General features: G+C 46.9%; 5 protein-coding genes across 5 annotated transcripts; 2 read left to right on the top strand and 3 right to left on the bottom strand.

Annotated features, from left to right (window-relative positions):
- Positions 1–697: 697 nt before the first annotated feature.
- C7M61_005269 (60S ribosomal protein uL30) lies at positions 698–1574 on the top strand (the record flags this gene model as incomplete). Its single annotated transcript, XM_024860576.1, has 2 exons — positions 698–802; positions 948–1574. 2 exons carry the CDS (start codon positions 698–700, stop codon positions 1572–1574), a joined length of 732 nt encoding a protein of 243 aa, XP_024711246.1.
- Positions 1575–1661: 87 nt separating this feature from the next.
- C7M61_005268 (uncharacterized protein) lies at positions 1662–2585 on the bottom strand (the record flags this gene model as incomplete). The annotated part of the gene is made up of 1 exon (XM_024860575.1): positions 1662–2585. The coding sequence occupies one exon, from the start codon at positions 2583–2585 to the stop codon at positions 1662–1664; it is 924 nt and encodes a 307-aa protein (XP_024711245.1).
- A 292-nt stretch (positions 2586–2877) lies between these two features.
- C7M61_005267 (uncharacterized protein) lies at positions 2878–9105 on the bottom strand (the record flags this gene model as incomplete). Its single annotated transcript, XM_024860574.1, has 1 exon — positions 2878–9105. The coding sequence occupies one exon, from the start codon at positions 9103–9105 to the stop codon at positions 2878–2880; it is 6228 nt and encodes a 2075-aa protein (XP_024711244.1).
- A 2601-nt stretch (positions 9106–11706) lies between these two features.
- Positions 11707–12138, bottom strand: PGA26 (Pga26p; the record flags this gene model as incomplete). The annotated part of the gene is made up of 1 exon (XM_024860573.1): positions 11707–12138. One exon carries the CDS (start codon positions 12136–12138, stop codon positions 11707–11709), a length of 432 nt encoding a protein of 143 aa, XP_024711243.1.
- A 3356-nt stretch (positions 12139–15494) lies between these two features.
- C7M61_005265 (protein kinase activating protein) lies at positions 15495–17462 on the top strand (the record flags this gene model as incomplete). The annotated part of the gene is made up of 1 exon (XM_024860572.1): positions 15495–17462. The coding sequence occupies one exon, from the start codon at positions 15495–15497 to the stop codon at positions 17460–17462; it is 1968 nt and encodes a 655-aa protein (XP_024711242.1).
- Between the last annotated feature and the right edge of the window lie 1944 nt (positions 17463–19406).

The following is a 19406-nucleotide window of genomic DNA, read 5'->3' as shown; positions in this document are numbered from 1 at the left end:
TTCTAGTCTTTTTGGTCCATCAAAGTTCACCTTGTCCATCATTTACAAGAACTCCATGTTGCAAGGTATCCACAAACAAATGACGCTTTGATTCAAAAACTATGGTCCAAAGCCCCAAAACATCAAAATTTCCAAATATTACCCCTTACAGTCAAAACCGCTGTGGACCATCTACTGCAAAATCCCAATCCCCAGGGCTCCAGCCCTAACCAACGGCCCTCATCGCGGGGTGTTTTCTGCAGGACTGAAAAAAAAACTTCACCGCACTCAACTATATAACCTCGCCTTTTCGCACATTTTCAATACCTCACCAACTCTAACTATGGCTACGTATGTACCCAAAATCATCACTACTTTTCGCTCGGCAGAGTCCGGCTTGAGGTATGGTGTCGTCCGGTGGCAGCCTGCTGCGCCGGGGAGGAGGCCTGGAACCAGAAACCATGGGATATTTTTCTCATGAACTCGTTCCTTGCTTCAGTTATGACAGTGCTATTCCTGGAGACCTTGGTCTCTTGCGAAAGCCAATAACATCTACATGACCGCAAGGCCATGTCGTCAGCTCAGCTCCGCTTTGCCGACGTGGGTTTTCAATCCCTCTAGCCTAACAGCTCAGACCATGAATCCCCGTTTATCTAGTCGTCCTCGACTACCGTCATAACGCCTCTGACACCTCTCGCCGCCTGCTCTTCAAAACCCCATGCTAACATTCAGTACTTTGAAGCCTGAGACTCAGATCAAGAAGACCAAGACCGACGCTAAGGTCTTGGAGAAGCGTGCCGCTGACAAGGCCGCTAGAAGAGCCGTATGTACCCATTGAGTGACTGGTCCTTTTGAAGATGACAATCTTTTTTTCGTATATGACTAGCTCCGGCTATGCTGTCTATCAGTTAACCATCTTTCGGGACTGAGAAGGGACCCTGTAAAACGCGATATACTAACCATTTTAGACCAACAAGGAGAAGAGACAGGCTATTGCTGAGAGAACTGCTGCTTACTACAAGGAGTACAGAGACGCTGAGCGTGCCTTGATTGACGCCAAGCGTGAGGCCAAGGCTAACAACTCTTTCTACGTTGAGGCCGAGCCAAAGTTGGTGTTCGTCATCAGAATCAAGGGTATCTCTAAGATCCCACCTAAGCCAAGAAAGATCTTGCAGTTGCTCCGTTTGACTCAGATCAACTCTGGTGTTTTCGTCAAGGTGACCAAGGCCACTTCTCAGTTGCTCAGATTGGCCGAGCCTTACATCACCTACGGTTACCCTAACTTGGCTACCGTCAGAAAGTTGATCTACAAGAGAGGTTACGGTAAGATCAACACCCAGAGAATCGCTTTGTCTGACAACCAGATCATCGAGGGTGCTTTGGGTAAGTACGGTATCCAGTCCATCGAGGACTTGATCCACGAGATCTACACTGTTGGTCCTAACTTCAAGCAGGTCAACAACTTCTTGTGGCCATTCCACTTGTCCAACCCTAACGGTGGTTTCAGAGCTAGAAAGTTCTTCCACTTCATCCAGGGTGGTGACACTGGTAACAGAGAGCACTTCATCAACAACTTGGTCAAGCAGATGAACTAAGCGTGTTGTTGCAGCTCTTTTTTCCCCTTGAATGTATTTGAATATATCATTTCATTCTCCTTGTGTACGATAATTTATGGTTTCCGGTTAACTTTCAAGCCATTCGTTGAAGCTGTAGACCCAGTATTCAAGCCATGGCACCTGCTGGATCCATGAAAAGGAGATGTGGCTGGAGACGCTCCAGAGCGTAGTGTAGTAGATGAGCTTCAAGAGGTTTTGGATAATGAGGAATGCGAGGAACAACGCAATGACGTCAACAACGAGCCCAGGGAATTGGCGCTTTCCGGAGTAGAAGTACTGCTTTGCAAACGGCAAGCTATGTAGCCAGTCCACCTTTGAGTTACGCTGCAGCTGTAGATCCCTGATTAGTTTGTCCTGTTCATCCAATGCCTTCTTGAAGCTGTCTAGTCTTTCGGGGCCTGTCTTTCCTAGTTTTTCCTCGTACAACAGGCAGAGTCTCTCTAGATGGGCAACCTTCCGTTGTAGTTCCTCCACGTCCGAAATGTCAGATTGAGCACTTACACTGGCTGGGATGGGTATGGTCGGTTCCAGCTTAATTGGCTCTTCCTTAACCACCAGGCTCTTGGGCTCCGAGTAGGGCCGAATGTCAGGAATCTTATTTCTCTCGTACTTTCCTCTCAACGAGAACGTATCGTCCAGCGACTTGGGACGAAACGAGTAGGAGGTATGGTTATCCAAAAGACGCGTTAGGGTGAGTTTCAGCGTGTTTGCTCGTTTCTGCAATAACTCCTCCATCGACAGAGTCTTTGTAAGCCGTAGAATGAAGCGCTCCACGTCTCTCTGGAACAACTTTAGCGTGGGTTTGTCTAGAGCCATTTTCAGGATGATTTCCATTTCGGGTTTCGTTAGTAGGGTCAGAACGCCCAAAAACGCTTCCATTTCTGTCACCAACTTGGGAACTTCACTCACAATGATATGGTTTCTCGGCAGCCCCTTGTGGGCGTAGTTATCCCAGCATGTAGCTATGAACTGATCATATATCGTTCCCATTGGTGGTGTTTTGATGAATTGTGATCTGTTGTTTTTGGATTTGATAAATTATGAATTAAGAGTCAACTCAATGGATTTGATGGAATCGTAGTTGGGGTTGAATAATGTTACAGGGTTCGTGGTGTAGTAGATCTGAGATGTTTGTTGATGTTGATAATGCAGAAACATATTCGCGGTCGATACTACTGATGCTTCTAAGCTGTGCAATGTTCTACAAAACATCCATAATGTAACATTAGGCGTCGTAATTTTCTATATGCTGTGGACGTAAATGCTGAAATGAAAATGATCATTATTTTTGCTCGTTGCTTGCACTATCAGGGTTCTCTCCTAGCTCAGCCAAAAGCATCTCACCTAAGGCTGCGGATTGTGCGGTTGATGTTTCTTGGGAGGTTTCTTGTTTTGGTTCGCTGGAAATAAAAGGCAATGATTGGTCCACGTAGGTCTCGTCGGGGTACGCTGAGGTGTTGGGGAAATCAGCAGCTAAAGATGCCAAAAGGGTGTCGTCACCAGGCTCAACAGCAGGAGGTTGATTTGAGGAGGGGACTGTCGAGGATGAGTTGCCAGGGGCACTCGATGGTGGTTGTTCGATTTGTTCGGGTTTTGGCTGTGAGTTTGATGATTCGGTAATTGGAATAGTGGGTTGAACGGGAGGTTGGGCTTCCTGGTTTTCTTCCACTGTGACAGCTGGAGTTGCTTTTTTAGGAGCCTCTTGAGAAGGAGCTGCTGGTTCCACAGGCTCTGGATTTGATTTTGCTTCATCGATGATTTTAGAAATAGGCTCAATTGGTTCTTCAACAGGCAGTCTCGCCACTTCAGGAATCTTTGTTTCCTCAGGTTCCACTGTGGGTTTGGATTTTGGAAGAAGCTCGGATTCCTTAGACACGGAAGACTCATGCTGTTGTTGAGCCTCATTGTGCTGGTTAGACTCATCATGCTTAATGGACTCGTGCTCATGTTTCGAAGCATCCTCCTGTTTAGAAACATCCTCCTGTTTAGAAGCATCCTCCTGTTTAGAAGCATCCTTCTGTTTGAAAGCATCCTCCTGTTTAAAAACACTCTCCTGTTTAGGATCATTCTCGTGTGATTCTTCAATCACCGGCTCAGGAGCCAATACACTTTTGTTCTCCGGGGATGCTGCATCCTCTGTGTCAACTTGCATGGGTTCCGCTTCGGCTGATTGAGAAGGAGCACCAACAGCCTCGGGAAGTGGCTCAACTCTGGGTTCTGGAACTGAAAATGAGCTTCTCTCTGGAGTTTTATCTTGTGTAGCTTTTTGCTCAGTTTCAGCTGATTCCTTAGATTCTGACTCACGAACAGGCTCATTCTTCAGAATATCCAGAACATTAGAGCTGTCTTCCTTCTCGATCTCCATGTCAACTGGCTTTTCATCCACAACAGCTTTATGTGTCTCCGAGATTTCAGGAGCGGGCTGGGGTGAAATGGCGCTTTCAACAACAGGTGTAGGAGTTTCCTTGATGGCCTCCTCTGGCTTTGCATCTGTAGATTGTGATGACACTCCAGTCTTTTCAGGAATGCTAGAATCTGGCTTAGATGGCAGGGGTGAGGTCACCTCAGGACCGGTGGAACCCACAGGCTCACTAACTTCCTTGGTTTCAGCCTTGGTTTCACTTTCAGGCTCAACTGCAATGGATTCCTCCTTCACTGATTCAGACGACTTTTCGGCCACTGGTGCCCCAGAAACTGGATGTGGTTCCGTTGGCTTTTCAACTTCAGCTTGTGGAGCTTGTTTAGCCATTGAAAGAGGAGAAAAGAATTGAGGAACGGGAGGTGGAAGAATAGGCCCACTTGGCTGGGTCTTGTGCGAGTAGAATCTTCTTTGATCCTCATTGAACTCTGTGGGGCTTCTGGTGACCGATTCCCTAGCATCTTCTTTTGGAGATTGGGCTTTCGAAGGTGTAGCTGGGGACTCACGATCAACATCCATGTCGTTTTCTGACTTTTCAACATTCTTCGATACATCTTCCTCGGGCTTGGCCGTAAGAAGAATGTTCAAATTGGTCTTCAAAAATCCAGAGAGCTTCTCGTAGATCGAAGTTATAAGCACCGGAGCACCAAATACCTTTCTGAAAATGTAGGCCTCATAGTGCACCAGAAGGGCTGTCTGCTCAGAGTTCCAAACCTTCCCACTGAAGGTTCTCCTAAAGTCGTCAATCTGCTCCTTCAATCTCTTCAACTCATCCAACTCGCTTGAAGGCTTGATCTTAAGGTCCTCGCCAGAAGCAACAAACTCATCGATCAATGAGTCGGTGATCTTCTCCTCTGCAAATTCTGCAAGAATCGACTCAGAGTCCAACAGCAAACAAGCAGGGCAAACGTAGTTATCATCGTTTTCCTCGATCTCCAGCTTTTCCTTGACACAGAAGATATGGTACCACTCGTGACAACGGTCACATTCGATCATGATTCCATCCTCAAACTCTCGACAGAGACAGTAACGCAAGGGCTGTTTCTCATCGTAAACGGGGTCAATGTCTTTGAGGAACAAATAGCCACCGGATCTTTTGAAGGGATCAACTTCTTCACCTGCAAGGTTCGTAGCAGTCTTGGTATAGATTGTGGAGAGTTTCTTGACCAATTCGGTGTTCACAGCTTGTTTCAAAGTCTGAGTATCAAACAGCCTCTTTGCCCTAGAACCAAAAGATGCCTTGACCTTCTTCAAAGCCGTCCACAAGTTACCCAACCAATTGAGGGACTTGTCAAGATCAGCCTTGATTTCTGAGTCGTCATAGTCGTATTTGGACTTCTCCAAATCGGCCATCATCTGTTTTGCAGCAAATAACGAAGGCTTCGTAGTTTGGTAGTCTTGCAAAAACTTGACAAGAGGTGCTTGAGCCTTGATATCGACAAGTTTGTGGTAGGATTCCATGAATACGAAAAGACGTTTCTCTTTGATCTCCTTGGCCTTTTCCTCCATATCAATAATCAAAGTATCAAGTTCAGCGAGGTTGATCTTGTTGAGCTGCTTGTGGTTTGAAATGTAGGCATTGACCTTCTCGTCGTACGAATTACCTTCCTGTAACCATGCATCAACCTGCTGAAGCTGATCAACATCCTTAGCACTGAGAACACGCAAACCATCGTTGTGGAATTGCTGAAGATGGGATAATGAGTAAACTTCCTTCTTTCCCGCAAAAGGATCACCGCCTTCAAAAAGAATGTTGTAGGTCTTGATCCAAACTTCTCTGTCCCGCAATCTCACCAAAAAGTCGAGTATTGGCAACTTGATACCAAACGAAGTTCCCAAATTGATCATGTCGTTGAGTTCAGACTGTTGGACATTGGGCTTTGAAATCAAGTTACGACATGCACGGTCGAAGTTTTGGATCTCGTTCTTGAATTCGAGAACTTGGTCAAACTCGACAGCATAGAAGTTGAGCTTCGGAATTTTGTTAGCAAGGTCGAGCAATGTCGAGAGTTTTCCTTGTTTATCCTGTTCTTGCGGCACATTATTCTCTGAGGCTCCTCTTATTCTTTGCTGATGCTTCAACGACAAAACAGCTTGACACTCCTCGATGATGTCATTGCAGTGAGTAACGAAATGATCGAGATTTTCAACATACTCCTTGAAAACTTTCATCTTCTCCTCACGTTCAAGGTCCTGAGCTCCACGGGATCCGTTAGAAACAAACCTTTTGAACCTAGGATGAGCACTTGACAAAGCGGCAAGGATCTTTTGACCGTCTCCCAACAAAGTCTTGTAGGTTTTGAAAGGAACCTCCTCCTCGTCCTTCATGACATTTTCGTAAGTCGTGACCCATTCGTCAAACTCGATAGAGTATCCACTGAGGACTCTCTGGTAGTTCTTGAGACGATCATCAGACAAGAACAAATGAAGCTCGATTTTGTGGGAAGTCGAGGATATGAAGTCTGGTAAGCTTGGTTCCTGGTTTTCTCTCTTCTGGACCTCTAAGGCGTCACAATATTGAAGGAAGCTTTCGAGAGACATGGATAACTGCTCACCATCCTTGGTGTTGCTTATCAAGATCTTCGAAGGAAACAAGTTCTGGAGATTGTCGTCTGCAATACCGTCGGCATCAGGAATGCTTCTTTCTTCCACCACAACCTCCTTCATCTTGACCCTGGTCCTAACCTTGTTTCTGAGTTCAAGCTCCTTCTCCAAAAGCTTGTCGTAACATTCCAGTGCTTTCGTGTAGACATCTGAATCAAAGCTTCCGCAGTTGTTTTCGTACAAACTGGCGATGTTCACAAGTAGCTTGAATAGCGATATGTTAGGAAGAATCCCTTGCTTTTTGAGCCATTCTTCTCCCTCCAAGGCGTAGTCAAGCCAGCCCTTAGATGCAAAATTGACATCTTCAGTGATGTTCAAGCCCAAGGATATGGACAGCGAGTAGGACTTGGGGTACTGAAGGATGATTTCGCCAGGCTTTTGCAAAGTTGTGGTGAACCGGATCCCTCTGCTCTGGAGCATTTCCGGGTTGATGAAGTACTCTTGGTTGTAGTAGATGCTGTCTCTTTTGGATTTCTGGAAATCGATGATTTTCTGAAACTCCGGATCGTTGATGAATGCACGGACTTCAGGGTACGGATTCACCATGTTTTCAAGGGAATTGAGAAGACACTCGTACTCGAAATTCAAGCTTTCATCCTCTGTGCTGAGAAATTTAAGAAGCTCGCCGATTTGCCAAGATTCAGACTGACTGTTCAAATTGACCTTGGAGTCCTTCTTCGTATTAATGTCACGGAGAAGCTCTTCGAATTTCGAAAAGTCCAGCTCGGGAATGAAGTACCAACGCTTACTTCTGCCGAAAAAATGGTAGCTGCACCGCTGCAAGAAATGATCCTCAGAATGCCAATTTTCAGAACTGAAAGTCATGCCAACATTCAAGCGTGAGTTGTACATGTCGTTATTGTTGACGTCATGGGCGGAAAGGGCTCCAAGAAGCGAGTTTGGCAATGTGGGTATATTGTGAAGATTGAACGGAGCCAATGAGTTGCCTATGGTTCTGGAAATGTATGGCTGGCAATTGAGGATGAGCGCTTCACTATGCGATGAAGAGGTGGATGTATCACCATTAAAAGAAGGTCTGGAGGAAGAAACTGGGGTATCAGCTGGCGTAGGAGTTCCACTTTTGCTGCTAGCGGTGGAGATATGTTCCTGGCTTTTCGTGGACTCCGATCCTGAGAAACTCACACTATGCTGGTTGGAGGTGTTGAGCTGCAATTTGTAGTTGGTGAAGTCGTCGCCGATTCGAAGAAAGCCGGAGCTGTTTGCCAAGTGAGGCAAAGAAAAACCGTTTTCGATCTTCAAACCGTCGAGTATATCGTCGACACCTTCATGACACACACGCTGCCAGTAAATGTCCTCCAAAGCTTGAGGAGAAATGGGGCTGGATTCTTCGCTGATCTGGAAACCGGTCAAATGGTTCGGAAGATTATGCACGGGCGTGGACATTTGTATCTCGCTGTTGATACCGAAAAATGCTGGATTCGACGAGATCAAGACCTCCTGGAATTTGCAATCTTTTTCAATGAACTGACGGAGGGAGTATATCGAGGCTGATTTTCCGTTTGGCTCATGTCTCGTGGCATCTTGTAGGTTTGCTGCATTTGTACTGATCCATTTCAAATAGCTGTTGATTTGAGCAGCAGGTGTGAGTGAACAAGAGGTCGTATTTTTGTTCGCTTTAGAGTCGCCTTGAGAAGACCCATTTTCTGAATTTGCCGAAAACACAAGAGGTGGTTTCACGTCGATCAAATGTGGCTGGTTCAAAAGTATGCCTTTGCTTGCCTTGGCCTTCACAGAACGTCTGTACTCTTTTGCAGATCCAAGAAGAAGAGGAGCCAGAGGCTCGACTTTGAGCTTTTTGGCAGGAGGCTCTCCATCGCCAGGACGGTCTGCCAAACCAGCTACTTCAGCGCATCTCTGACCCAAAAATGTCTCCAAAGGATAGAGAATCTTAGCATAGGAAAGCTTGAGTGAGCTGCTGAGACTGCTAGTGATTTTTCCCTTGTAGCCGAGCTCACGGCCAATTTGGGCCCAGAGCTTTCTGTTGATCACCTCGTTGTAACCGCCTCTCATGACAACCAAACGGAAAAGGTCAAAGAGGTCTAGTGGGCGTTTGTCCATCATCGGTAGCTTTTGCAAAAACAAGGGCAGCTTTGTTTTCTGCTTTTCTTCCGCCTTTGGTTCCTTGGGCTGTGAGTCTGGAAGCTCCTCTTTAGGCTGGAGAGTTTCTTCCTTTTGTGAACCTTCCACAGGTGCTTCTTCTTCTGTCTTGACTGCAACCTCTGGAGCCTCTGCTCTCTGCAGAATGTGGAATCCGATAAGCTCGTTGTAGAAACGGAGTCTCGTCAAAATCTCGTTCTCCTTTGGATTGGCGAGAATGCGGTTTGTCTTGAATTGAAAAAGATCGGGATTCACCTGAAAATTCGTTCTGGCCATGGTATTGAAGCTTTCCGGCATGATGATCTTGATGGCACCGTATCTTTGCCCGGTTTCCTTCATCAGCTCTGCAAACAGGATGGGATCGCTCATGGTGGCATGTTCATACTGGAAAATCGGAATCTCCTCTGCACCCTTATGCTGTGGAAGTGGCCTGCTGTGCTCATCCACGCTAATTCTGTGGGGAAGATTGAACAAATTTATCGGATAGCTCTGTTTTGGCCGGCTTTGCGGGCTGCTAAAGGGCAGGTAATTGGCTGTGGAGTTATTGACATGAATGGCCTTGGATTGGCGATGGAAGCTAGGGCTGCGAGAATCGTCCTGGAATCGGGAAAAAAATCTGCTCGTTGCAGGGAACGGCGCTAGATCCTCTGACGACATGGATAGCGCGGGAAGTGGTGGGGAACCAGTTGAAGTGGTGGTTGAAAAGTGTGAAATGGAGTAGTAGGAGGTAAAGTGTTGATATATTGTGCACGTGATACGGGTCACGTGTATAAATTTTGGAAAAGCATCGTAGGCAGTGAAGACAGACAAAAGGGGTTATCGAGGGGCTAATAGGCTGCTTTTCGGTTGTATAGTAAGGTTTGGTGCCGATGGGAGAGGGTTGTCTCCAGCGTGGCATCGCCATGCTTCGCATCCATGAAAAAGAGTGGTGCTCATTATTAAGCCATCTAACTCAGTTTTTTAAAATGTCAAAATAGAAGGAGGGCTTTTCTTTGAAGGCCTGGTCACATTGAGAGATTGATCTACGAGAACGTGCTAAGAAGCGGCTCATTTGGTATGAGTGAGGTGTAGAACGAAGTGAGCATGTAGAGTATCGAACGAAAGAACTCAAACGGCATGATTATAGAAAAACCAGCATCAGATCATGATCCTCTTTTTTTTTTTTCTTCTCTTGTTTCTTTTTGTTTTGCATCAAGGAAACGCTTACTGCATCGAAATGGCTATGGATGATGGCTCCACATTGAGAGAACCAAATCATAAGGCTATCGAACCGTAGACTAATTCATTGACCGTTATCGACATCAATGGGCTTATAGTTGACAAAAATAAACGAAATGAGCAGCGGTTCCTCCCCTCATTTAGGTCATTGAAGGACAGATTTTTCGACTTGACGATACACCGATGATCACACCCACCATCACCAACAATCAACAATTCAACACCTGAAGAGAAGTTTCTTTTCATGATAAAATCAAAAAAGAGAACCAAAGACTCAAAAGTGAAAATTTTCAAAACCACCCGCTGATCACCCTGCCGCCCCAGATCTCAGACGAGGCCTCGAACAATACTCATTACCGTAGCGAGCCAGACAATGGCACCGCCGTTCAGGGACAATTCCGTGATCGGGTGGCTCAAATCATCAAAATTTACTCAAGCCTTTACACCCCAAACCCGTCAAATTATCCATTCTCTCGCTACAATGAAGAAGCACCAGCCAATAACGAAGAAACGGAGAATTCAGTGCCCACGGAGAAAAGCAGCAACCGTCTGGCTCATTGTCAAAAGGTCTTCATACACAGAAGCTCTTCATACACAGAAGCTCTTCATACACAAAAGCTCTTCATACCTGAAATCCCCAAAAAGCTAAATCCTCTATCCCCCTATAGAACTAAATCCGAAAAGCTCACCTCCACCCGTCAAAACGGTGCCATCCGGTCGCTCCAAACCAGCATTGTCATTCTACGACAAAACGCCTTGCGACTACAAACCACACATTTCTTGGCTCTTCGCTACTCGTAAATCGGCGTCGTCGTGATCCTGAAACACCCATGTGTTTCATCACCGAGGATCACCAAAATCACATTATTGAGCAATTTCCCATTACGTCGTTTCATTGCCCTATAGGTACGGAGGAACTCCCCATGGAGTCAGGCGACGCAGGTGCTGAGACAATTTGACGTTTGAAACAGGGTCTTGGCAGCCCAATAGGGCACCACCAAATCCAGCGTTCCACCTTATTTTACAGTAGGTCGGGTGAGATTTCCCCGGGAGGATTTAGATCCCACATACGCTAAAAATAATCTCGTAGGTGGTCTGCCTGAAAAAGCAGCAATCCCGTTCAGATGGCCCCATTGTCCTATATTGCACTCAAAGGCGCTTTCGGTGATAACTTTGAGGAGTTAGTTGCTGGTTTGCATTATGGTACTACTGATTGGCCCACTGGCGGCATGGCTCGAGCGGCGCTGGTGCAGGTGCCGAGGAGGGGTCGTTTAGAGGCGTGGGGGAGCGGGTTAGGTTATTTGGGGGATCTGCTCTAATTGCCCCTCCTCCACTCTAGGGTCCCCCAAACTTCAACGTAGTAGTGAGACGACATTTCCAGGCACTGTGGCTGCTGGCGGTGGTCGGACGAGGTAGTTGACGGGGCGGGCGCAAAAGGAGGCTGCTGCACGTCGGCCCCTATTGGGAAATGCCCAAAGTGGAATGTTTCAACGCATGGCGCCGACGCGCGGACTGCATACAGCGCCGACGACAGAAAACCGATGCGCGACCGAAGCCAGCGTGACAGCCCCCCTCTCGCTGGTTGAGCCCTGTTTTAGAGGCATTTTTGAGGCTGTTTCTACAGATTCGCTTGGTATTAGAAATGTAAATTAAAACCCTGAAACCGATGTTTCGAAAATAATGAGGCGCTCAAGAGCACCGAATATAAAGAATGTGGTATGTTATTAAAATAAATCCAACATGCTAGGCAGCTTAGAACAAAGCAGCGGCAACGGCAGCGACACCGGCAACGGCACCAGCAACGTTCTTGGCAGCAGCACCCTCGTAAGAGGAGACAGCGGCGGTGGTGGTTGGAGCTGGGGTGGACTCACCGGCAACGGTGGATGGCTTGTGCTCGCACTCCTCACATGGAATGGTCTCGGTGGTGGTGGACCACTCAGTGGTGTAGGTGGTTGGGACAACACATGGCTCAGTGACAGTCAAGGTGGTGGCGGAAGAGACGGTGATCTCAGATGGGGCGCACTTGTCCTCCTCACACTTGGTGATGGTGACGACGGTGGACTCTGGGCAGTAGGTGGTGTAGCCAGTCACGGTAACGTCAGTGGTGATGGTGGTGGCGTTAGAGTAAGCGGCGGAAGCGGAAGCAGCGAGGGCAGCGACGGTGGCGACGGTAGAGAATTGCATAGCGAGTGACGAGTTTGTATGTGAAAGAAAAAAAAAAGCAGACGAGTGGTGGGCGGGAATGGCTGTATTTATAGTTGGGCGGCCGAGGCCGTGGGGGCTTTGGCGTGAATTGTCCTGCAGGCAGGCGTGCAGGTTGTCGCTGAGCACCTAACTAAACAACATCCGCGCGTGTGCAGGACGGCCGCTGGCGTTCACATACGAGGCGGCGGCTAAAAATAACCGCCACCATGGGGCCTTGAATTCCGGTCTGGCAAGAACGGCTGTTTTTTATGGTTGTTTAAAATGCCTTTGGTGTACGGATTTTAGGCCATCCGGCCTGTCACGAGCCCAGGGTGACGGCCGCTGTCAAGTTATTGTCCCTGATTCGCTGCTTTGTCGGCTGTTGTTTGGATTTCTTGGACGGTGCCAAAGAGGCGCGGCCGCCCGAAACAGCAAACCTCAAACAGGCGAAAAACAAGCAAACCGCGATGAAACAAAAAAAAAAAAAAACCCAACCTGCCGCTTCAAGCAAGAGAACACTACGGCAGGAGATTCTCAGGATATTTTAATCCCCGTCCGCAGAAATCCCCGTATGGGCGTGGCGCCAGGCCTCAGGGTCCGACGCGGATGGCTGCAAACCCAAATAAGCTCAGGCCCAGGGGGAAGATTTTTGGCTTCTTTCCTTTTTTACTTTTGCTTTTGATTTTGATTTTGCTTTTTTACTTTTGTCATTAAAACCACTTTTTTTTTTTGCCACTTTTCTTCTCCCTCTTTTTCCACCGTTTTATTGCTGCTGGTTATGTGCCGCGGCGGTTTCCTCACTGAGTAGGCCGCCTGCTGGATCGGTGCTGGTTTGTTTAGCCGCCCAGCTTGTTTACCTAGCAGATCAGCCAAGCCGCTGTGGAAAAGGCAACCGCCGACTTGCAGCCGTTCTGGAAGAAGATAAGAGAAGGGGAATAAAGAAAAGAATTGAAAGAAAAAGAATTTAAGAATAAAAAGAAGAAGAATGACCAATTGAGGAATGGAAAAGAATGGATTCAATCAGTTTGTTGTCGAGGTTAATGGCGTTGTGCCATGTGGATGGGTGGGGGACCGTGGCTCGCTCCGTAAAGCTTAAACACGGGCATCGACGGACAATGCCATGGCGTGTTTCCAAACAAATAGTTAAATTTCTGAGACTCGTTCTTTTTTTTTTCGAATCTAAAAAATATCGCCTCCCCGTCCGGCCGTACCGTGACTCACCTGCTTACTGTCACCGAGGTCCGTCACGGTCCATCACCTTATGCCAATTGTGAAACATCCGGCCCTGCCATGCCTCCACAAAAGATGCTTCCTTGTTTTCAAATGCCTCCTTGTATACTAAGGCTTCCTTGCTTTCTCCTCGTTTTCAAATTTTCCTTGTATTCATCAAAACCAATCGCCTGCTTGCACCCTGCTTAGACCAACCACAAGCCTCATTCCCCAGCATTCCTCTGGGTATGGCTTACCAAAAAGCCCGGAAAAGCCCAGGGCTTACCGAGTATCCCCCCGCTGGTACTTGCCGTTTTCGGAGCTCCATTTTTTCCGGCCTGCCTCGCAAGGTCAAATTACTAACAACTTTAGCCCCCGGTGCATCGAAACACAAAATCTCTCACAGCAGTGTGCCTCGCTAGAAGCCATCCAGTGGACCGTAGCAAGCCTGGTTTTGTGGCCGCCACAGACCTATTGCCCAATCCAGTAATAATGTTCCCGATGGTGGCTGCAAAATTGCATTTGCAAACCGCCTGCATTGCCTGAATTCCATGCCTGGTATTCTGCCACTGCTATCTGCCACTGCTATTCTTATCTCCCTGTGTTCATGAATTCCCCTGTTTCCATGTATTCCCCTGTTTCCCTTCTTCACGAACACCACTTTGCCTTTCATGAAACCCTATTTCACATCTCCTCGGTTAACGCTAAGCCATGTAGCAAGGCTCGTCAAAAAACCCTGCCTGGCAGAAGCCTTCCAACGTAGCAATAGATCGTTTTAGCCGCCGAGGTCCGTAGCACATGAGACACTGCCGCTTTGGTGCGAGGAGGTAATTAGGGGTCTTGGTCCTTTGAGACAGGCGCTGTCGTTTCGGTGATGTCAGTTTGAAAAAGCGTCAGCGCCGTTGCATCCGTTTGTGAATGTTGCTATAACGCCTGCCAAGGCAGATTGTCGTTGACGGTGAAGTCCGTATTTTTGGGGAAATCAAGGGGCCATGTTTTCAGGTATTTTTGGAAATCATTAAGGAGCCGTAATTAGAGTGTATTTTTGGAATTAAGGAGCGATCTACCCCTTCATTAATTGCATCTCCGCTTGGGTTGACATGAAGAGCATGGACAACCACGGGATCGACATTATTAGGTAAAACGTGCCTGGGAATTGACAGGCTGCTGGATCAAAGCTTATTCTCCATTGTGCTGGATCGCCGCTAAGGTAAGGTTAGAATGCTGATCGAACTTATTATTCCCTTCGAGGTAAGCAGATTACGTGCCTTGAGACAGCTCGTATCTTCGGAATGTGCCTTATTTTAGATGATCTGCTGGCGCAATTGCTGGTGATTCGGCCCTTCCGTTGATCAGGGGTTGGTTGATAAGTGATTTTCCACTTTGATATCCCTTATGTTTGAGTTAAGCAGGGGTCTCTTTCTCCATGATCTCTATTCCAAGGTATCCTTTGGAGGTTTAAGAACAACATTATTTAGGATTCAAGGGTTCCAGAGTCCACTGTGCTACTAAGATTATTTCTTTAAAAGAATGCACTTTTTAGTTTTTTTTCATTTTGCTCTCCTGAATGTTAATTTAAGCAGGGGTATTCGATGGTTCTCATTCTCCAAGATCTCTATAATCCCAAGTCATCCCCTGGTGCTTCAAGAACATGATTATTTGGCCTTCAAGAGTTTTAGAATCCAATCTGTACTACAAATATCATGTATTACAAGAATTCACTCCTGGTCCTGAAATTGGAATCCTCATTGGGTGCCCTAATACTACCCTCAGTCTATAGCACCCTCAGTCTTATAGTACCCTCAGTAGCACCACACCCAAAACACTCAGAAAACTTCAAAATACTCTCTTTCGTTATGTCTTTAAACCCAATAATTAAAAAAACATTAATCAACGCGTTGGTTCACCTCCATCAAACAGCATTGCGTGCCCTGGACTCAGTGAAGATTTCGCAGCCATATCAAAACATCTACAACTCCTACTCAATCCACAAATCCGGTCCCTCCACTCCCACCTGACCGTGCCCGCCTACCGAAAAAAGGCTACACGTGACATTCACCTCATCATCCACAACCCTACCAAATTCGTGCTTTTTCGAATCCCTCGTTTGCTTATTCTCCACCCCCACATCACCAATCCATGAAACCATGGACAAGCCGTTTCAGGGCCGCACGTTCTGCTGCACGGGGCTCCACGGCCACGAAAGGCACGACATGGCAGACAAGATCCTAGCGTTGGGCGGAACCCACTACACGGATTTGATGAGTCTGGTCAAGTACCTCATTGTGGGTAACAGAAACACCGAAAAGTATAAATACCTGATCAAGTACCGGCACGACGTGGTCTTTCTTCCGCAGGAAGCTATAACAAGAATCCACCAGCGATGGACCGCAGGCGACGATACGGGGCTAGAACCGGAAAGCTATCTGATGGCTGTTTTCGACCGTTTTACCGTATGTGTGGCTAGAATCGATAGACCGCCTCCGGGCGTTGTTCTGAGGCTTTTTGGCGAGAAGTTCCGGACGCCCCCGGACGGAGCTGTGCTGGAACCGCTAGCTGACGCTTTTCTGGCCGACGAAGTGCTGAATTCGATGGAGAAGAAAGGTGCACAAGTGAGTACTACGCTAACGCCGTCTTGCGACGTTGTGGTCAGTACAGAGGCGTCGGGGAAGAGGTACACCATGGCCAAGCAGTGGGGCATCCCTGTGGTGCACCCGCTCTGGGTTTACGACTCTGTTCTACGAGGAGCCGCTCTAGATCTTGATGATTACGTTCTTACAAGTGACGGAAGCAACTTGTACAATAGCGGCAGTTTTGTCTGGAAAAAGCTATATTCTGGAAGAGCCGAGCCCGTGGAAAAGGCCGAGCCTGAAAGGGCGCCTTTGAAGAAGAGCCTGGATGTGTGGAGCTCGATTATGAGCTCTCGTAACAAATCGGCCAGAGTGATCAAAGGCTCGCTCTGGGAGGAACCGTCCGAGGAAGAAACGGCCAAATCTGTGGCACCAGCGTCTCCCGAGAGAAAGAGCTCACTTTTCAGCGGATTCAAGTTTCTCCCGGTCGGTTTCTCTATACCCCAACAGAAGGTGCTTCGAGAAGTCGTGGAATCTCATAGTGGAGAGGTTGCCGAGCTGGCTACCGACGACACTATCTCGCATATTGTGCTTCTTGTGAAAAGCGGTCCTCAAGCTAGTCTCATGCTTCTGGTGCTCCCGAGCAACATGAAGCGTCGCATAAACAGCAAAGAAGTCCATGTTGTCACCGACTGGTTCATTGAGCGGTCCATTTTCTACAAGGAGGTCCGCCACGACTCGTGGTGTAAACCTTTGCAAGGGCTCGTCCCGCTGGCCAAAAAGTTCAAGGTTTGTATAACAGGTTTCACTGGAGTGGAACTTTTGCATATTGAAAAACTCGTGGAGTACCTCAACCTCGAGTTCTGTCAAACTCTCGCCTCCAAGCGAGATTTGCTCATTGTCAACATTAATTTATTCAAGGACGGTCTTCAGGAAAAGAGTCCGTCGCTTTTCAAATACAAGTACAAAGACGTGCTTGACTGCCCCATCTATACCAGTGGCGATCACCTGTCGTCCGTGTCGGTTATGTCGTCGCAAAACAAAATGAATGCTGCTAAAAAGTGGAACATTCCAATTGTTTCCGTTGCTTATTTATGGGAGATGATTCAGCGACTGGCTGGTAAGGCCAATCTTCAAATGCCTGATATATTCGATCTCACCTGGTGCATCTACGCCCCACGCAGCATGGCCAAACCCACCACGCTTCTTGACTATGTGAGAAGCATGAACGATGATTTTGAGACGCAGAAGCCAGAGGAAAGCGATTCCATCAAGCTTCCATCGCCTCGAAAGGCTAGAGAGAAACAGAAGTATGGTCGTTTGGCGGGGAGTCGAGAATCTCTCACTGAAAAACTCAAGAAGGCTCAGGACTCACAGGAAAATAGCGAGGTCCCCTCAGACGACCGTCCACCAGAAAGTGACGATATCATGACTCAAGTGGGTTATGTTAACCAAGACCTGGTGCACAACAACGAGGAGCTCATGAAGAAACTAGGTGAAGATATCGATCGTCCGGCAAAACGTACCCGTCGGGCCAGGAACTAAATAGACTAATTCACGAGTAACGATAAATGGAGTGTTGATTGTTCTCTCTAGGATTTCCAAGCGATCGGTGACCACATATGGCTGAGGTAGTATTTCTGCAAAAGCTGCTAATGGAACTAGGCATTTCCTGGTTTAATTCAGAAAAGCTATCTTTTGTTCGTTTTACCAACTTTGTAACCTTTTATCGATTATTTCATTATTTATTGATCATCAATGATTTGGAGAATGTTGACAGTTCGTAATGGCTGCGAAAAACTGACCACAGTGCGCCAAATCTCTCACTACGAAAATATTACCTACCACTTATAAATTAACAAGAACAAGAACCTCTGGAAAAAAGAGAAGCGGCTGAAAGCTGAAGCCAATTGAAACCCTATGAGCTCCTTTGATTTCGAAATTTCACTGTTTTCACGGGTTTGATGTCGACCTGAAGTATCCACTCACAGAGAGACCAGAGATAAGTCAACCAAACAAAACTCCAACAGATCTATGATGAAATTTGGGTATCAAAGAGAACCAATGACAGTAATTGACCTTTAATGACAACAATTGAACCTTAATGAAAACCAATCATGGGTGTAAGAGCTCACTTAATATACCTACATGGGTATCCACTTTTCCTTCACCATAATAGCTAGAGAGCATAATACTCACCAATCATTCTTCACTTCAAGAGAAAACCTAGACATAATGATCACCATTTTTCACAGTTTTTATTCCAGACATGCCATGGTTCAATCATCGGCATCCATCGCAGCTTTAAGCCCCACAGTACATTAAAAAGAGGAATCAGAACACACAATTCCAGAACTTAGAAAAGCAGAAGTCAACTTCAAAATTCCATACTTAACCCCCTTAGCACACCATTGACCCCTTCATTGCATGATCCAATTGGGTTAGTGCATAATACCGCAACGTCATTCGACACTTTTCCTTGAGATGACTACGGCTTGGTTTGACTGAAATTATGCACACTGACGGCCCGCTTAGGTCATCGCAATTTCAATTGCCATACTGAGAGTTCGCAATTCCATGAATTGAATTTCTTATTCTGACCGACGCCCGACGACTGCTTTGGGCAAAAGCCGATTTCGCTTTCGGAGTTCCAGGGCTGAGCCCTCACGGCGCGCACGTGACTTCCTTCCCCTCCTTCCAGATACCTTCCATACGCCCACCAAATTCGCCGCCTTTAATTTGTCGGGTCAATTGCCTTGAAAAATCAAGCTTCCTTTTCCATTTTCCCTCTTCGTTAGTCTGATTCGTGCTGTAGCAGGCGATGCATGGGCATGCGGCTCAAGAAAAAAAAAGACCTCTTCATGGCAAAATGTCGCGCTGCCACGACACCCAGACAAAATTGGGTTCCACCAGAATGTGCAATTTGGATCTGATCCTGCTGAAAGTTGTATATAATGTGGAGGTCATCTTTAGGATTAAAATGATCTAATTTTTATTGTCTCAATTGCATTATGGGTATCAAAATTCAGGAGCCGGCCTTGTGAATGTCGTGCGATGGGCACCTGCATGTACGGGCGACTTTTTTTTTCTCCCGCCGCAAGCCTTCCTCGCGAATATAAAACCCCATCGTTCGCCCCATTCTCATTTTTTCCTCATCTATCTAAATCTAACTAAAAATGGGTAAAGAGAAGCAGCACGTCAACTTGGTTGTCATTGGTCACGTCGACTCCGGTAAGTCTACCACCACCGGTCACTTGATTTACAAGTGTGGTGGTATTGACAAGAGAACTATCGAGAAGTTCGAGAAGGAAGCCGCCGAGTTGGGTAAGGGTTCTTTCAAGTACGCTTGGGTTTTGGACAAGTTGAAGGCTGAGCGTGAGAGAGGTATCACTATCGACATTGCTTTGTGGAAGTTCGAGACCCCTAAGTACCACGTCACCGTCATTGACGCTCCAGGTCACAGAGATTTCATCAAGAACATGATCACTG

This window comes from Candidozyma pseudohaemuli, assembly GCF_003013735.1.
Source record: "Candidozyma pseudohaemuli strain B12108 chromosome Unknown scaffold00025, whole genome shotgun sequence".
NCBI lineage: Eukaryota > Fungi > Ascomycota > Pichiomycetes > Serinales > Metschnikowiaceae > Candidozyma > Candidozyma pseudohaemuli.
The sequence above is the reverse complement of the archived record's forward strand: the minus strand, read 5'-3'. Positions and strand labels throughout refer to the sequence as shown.